The sequence below is a fragment of the Solanum pennellii genome, chromosome 8, assembly GCF_001406875.1.
Source record: "Solanum pennellii chromosome 8, SPENNV200".
Taxonomy (NCBI): Eukaryota; Viridiplantae; Streptophyta; class Magnoliopsida; order Solanales; family Solanaceae; genus Solanum; species Solanum pennellii.
In genome coordinates, this window is record NC_028644.1 from 51360066 (window position 1) to 51364181 (window position 4116).

The 4116-nt window shown below is 31.5% G+C and overlaps 1 protein-coding gene across 2 annotated transcripts in view; it reads right to left on the reverse strand.

Annotated features, from left to right (window-relative positions):
- The window catches only part of LOC107027157 (epoxide hydrolase 4-like), a 29772-nt gene extending 25877 nt beyond the window's left edge, over nt 1-3895 (reverse strand). The window contains exon 1 of one of the 2 annotated variants that reach the window (XM_015228338.2): nt 3176-3895. In XM_015228338.2, coding sequence (XP_015083824.1) covers nt 3176-3793 — 618 coding nt within the window. In that variant the 5' untranslated portion in view covers nt 3794-3895. The remainder of the gene's footprint in view (nt 1-3175) is intronic. The other variant, XM_015228337.2, reaches the window with a different exon arrangement.
- Between the last annotated feature and the right edge of the window lie 221 nt (nt 3896-4116).

The following is a 4116-nucleotide window of genomic DNA, read 5'->3' on the forward strand; positions in this document are numbered from 1 at the left end:
ATTGCAGTTCTATTGTAACAAGAGTTCATGATTAGAGTCCAAATTGTATTTGTCCATGATATTTTGTCTTTCACTTATCTACTACTATATATATATATATATAGATACGCTTGATGAAGCCAAAGATCTAGTTGGCAACAAAAATGATAGAGCTCCTAATTCTTTATCCCAACATCAGTTTTGAGTAGAAGAAAAAAATTGGAGAAGACTAGAAAATTTTATTCGTCTCAATTGGAAATTTATGAAAAGCTGAGTAGTTTTTTTTCTGGAGTTATTTATTATATGATATAATGGACCTGGCTTTTAACAATGTAAGAAAAAAATTGGATGAATTTGTGTCAGATACTTAAACTACCACTAAACGCATTGAGTGACACCGACAACTAACTCAAATTTTTCATGATCTAGCAAGGTTGAGTAAGCTTTTTTAATATTAGATTACCAAGGAAATGCTGAATTAAAGAAAGACATAAGAGAATTGTCAAGATATGTTTTAATATCGCTCAAAACTTAGAAGATTTGCATGTTACCTTTACAACTGAATGTTAATCTATTTATACTACTCACTTGAGGCTAATTGTTTTTTAGGACAGTAGCGTCCATGTTAATTTTTGCGCATCTCAACTGATTTCACGGAATATCTACTATCTTCCACCAACAGTAGGTATCAAGATACTCTGTTTCCAAGGCCAGGACACATGGAAAGAATCACTTAATATTTTTGTCTCTATTGAAATTTGAACCATTGACCTCATAGATCTCAACCACTTCATTTGACGATTAGGCCACACTCTTGAGTGCCTAGGTCACATTCTTGGGTGCAATACATGATCATTAAGGAAATTTTGAAGCAAATCATCTAAGTCTTGAGCTAATATAAATTGTGTACAATTCATATATTCTAGTTTTCTCTACACAGACACAATAATCCAATGACTTCCATGCATATCCATGGAATTTTCAAGACTTTGAAGAAAAATCTCCTCGTCTCTAGAATATTCCACTAAAACCTAGTCTTCTTCCTTTGTAAATTTTCCATATGGGCACTTAAGAGGCGTGACGATGTGATAGATCATCACACTATCCCCTACATGATGATGAAATGACCATGATAATGTGCATTAATTCTCATATCTTGTCTTTGAATTGCCAAAAGTGTTTATATCGCTCCCACTTATGATTGACCTTTTTAGTGAATAGGAAACATGACAATGGCTTTATGCCCTTGTTTTCTCTTAGCCTAGTAGTCAATAATAGACGCAATCTCCTAATCATGCAATGTGGTGATGGTAACTAGTGCCCAACATATTTGACTTTGGTTAGGATCATCTTTGTTTTCATGGTGTGGCTGGAGCATACTAGCATGAAAGATGGAACGAACCTTAAGAGGAGGTGCTAATTCTAGTTTATATGAAATCTTTCCCACCTTGGTAACGTTCCCTCGTACAAAATTTTGGTTCTTATCTTAAATTGTCTTATATAGGTTAAACTTCACTAAAACCATGTCCTTAACCTTTTAATATGTGGGGCGACATTTACTGTTTGAAAACTTATTCACCTTTCTCTAGTACAAGTAGAACACTCCTCAAACCCTTTGACCATATGGTAAGACCATAAACTCATGCCCAGTAACAAATGTGGTGTTTGTAGTTGATAGTCTAGGCTAACACAAATGGTGTGAGCCCGATAAACTCACTCTTTTGGTTTCAAGTTACATGATTAGGTCTAAGAGCCTTGCCAAATCTTTCTGATGTGAAGTCATAATAGTGTCTCCAAACATTGGCACCTAAAGAATATGTTGAGTAGTGCATAATAGAATACCATCCTTAATAACTAGTTGTGGTGATGAAAGCAAGCTGAACAACATTGATATAAATTTTGTACAAGTCCTTATTCTAGAAATCAACGCTCTTCCAATGGAAATCTTTGTCTTTGATTACAATATTGCACTTAAAACTACTTTTCAAGTTCTCCACATAGAAAACTTTGTGTCATTTAACGGTTTGTCATCACTTGGCCAGCAAGAACCATTGTATAGAACAATTGTTTGTATAATTTGTGAAAGTGACACATATAACAAAGTATGAGTGACACTAAAGGTTTAAAAGTTAGAGAATTAAATTAAAGTTATCAAAAGCTAGAATATATGTTAGACATTAAATATAAATACACATTTAAATGTGTATTTATATTTAGATATTTTAATTTTAATGCACATCTTAAATATTTAGATATTTATTTATATTCAAACGTCTTACTTTGATGAAAACAACAAAATACCGACCTTCCAAATAAACATATCCTACTATTAAATGTAAAACTGCTACGCAAAAGAAAAAAATGCTAACCAAACTCTTGGATTAGTATTCTTTCATTATTATTTTGACCCAAGGAGAAACGAAACAAAGTTGGAAAAGGAAAGAAAGAAAGATAGAATTCAATCCAGTGAGGAAATATGGTATTTAGAACTACAAACAGAAAATATCATATTAATTTTAAATATATATACACATAAAATATCTTATTTAAGACAGAAGTTATTGGTTCACTTTATCACTTACCTCTTATTTTGACCCTGCTCCCACTATCCCAAAAATCAAAATATTTACCACTTAATCTTTTTCAAGAGTTAATTAAACGCGCAATTAAAAAATTAAAAAAATATTACTTCCTTAGTTTTATAAAAGAATGATTTGAAAAATGGAGTTTAAAAAATATTAGTTTTATAAAGAAGATTTTTGTATTTTATGGTCCTAAATTAAAGTTAGGTTAAATAAATAAAATTATTTTTTGATTTTATAGCTATAAATATATCACGTGAAAAATTAAAATTAATAAAAAAAATTATTTTTTCAAATGCACTAAAAATAAAAGACATTATTCTTTATGAAACGAAAGAAATATTTTTTAATATCAAATGTAAATACTAATATTTTCAAGCAAATCTCTTGGCACAAATATTTAAATTCAAATTTTAATTGGGAAAGAAGCTCGAAACCCATAGCAACAGAGTTTAGATGGTAGCTAGAAATTAGAATTATTATTATTTTCTTTAAACATTTATTGTCCTATTTTAAATATTTCTAAATCAAACTTATTATTTAAAATTTAAAATTTTGAGATTCAATCAATTGCATGGAAGTAGATCAAGGGATGAGTAACAAAGTAAACTCACGTTGATAAAATCATTGAGGAAGAAATCCGGCAGATATGGCACACTCCGGTTAGTAGACGCCGTAATCGATACCCGGAGCTGGGTCACCGTCGCCGGCAACATCAAATCCTCGATCTTCTCAACTTTAGCTCTTTTCAATAGTCCATCGTTATCTATTTTCTTAATATTAACCGCCGAACTTGCTATAATTACCTTTTCTACCCTTTCCGGCAACATTTTAGCCATGTGATAGGCAACAAATCCACCATAACTAGTCCCAATTATCGAACACTTTTCAATACCGAGTTTTTCTAGTAGCTTTACCACGCAATTTGCTTGAAAAACCTCTGACCTGTGGGGAGATTTGGTTGTAGAACGGCCGAAAAAGACGAGGCTAGGAATGTATAAATCGTAATCGTTAGAGAAGAATGAAATCTGTTGACGCCATTGCCAAACGCCGTGAGGACCAAATCCGTGGATTAAGATAAGTGATGGTTTTGTTTTTGATGATTTTGGACCCCAAAAGTGAATAGTCGTTTCATCGTCAATTTCTATGGTTTGACAAGCTAGGCCGGCGCCGGTCAGACTCCGGCGGACAAAGCCGCCGTATAAGCCAATTGGGCTGAGCCAAGAAAACATTGTTTGAGCCGTTGATGGGAAGCAAAGGAAATGTGGAGTGCTATGTTTATTTTTAATCTTACAATTATGAATACACCTTCTGCATTATAGAATTAAAAATGTATTTATTTATATTTGAAAAAAAAAGGTACAATATAAAATATTAGTAACTCAAAATTATTTTGAATGTATTCTACTAAACTACAATCATTTGCTATGAATATATAAGGGCTAATAGTTTTGAAATAAATAGAGAATTATTTTATTTTGTATTTTGCTAGGAGTATCATTTATTAATTTTAAATTTTTTTAATTTATCTTGTTATTAATATTACAATGATATT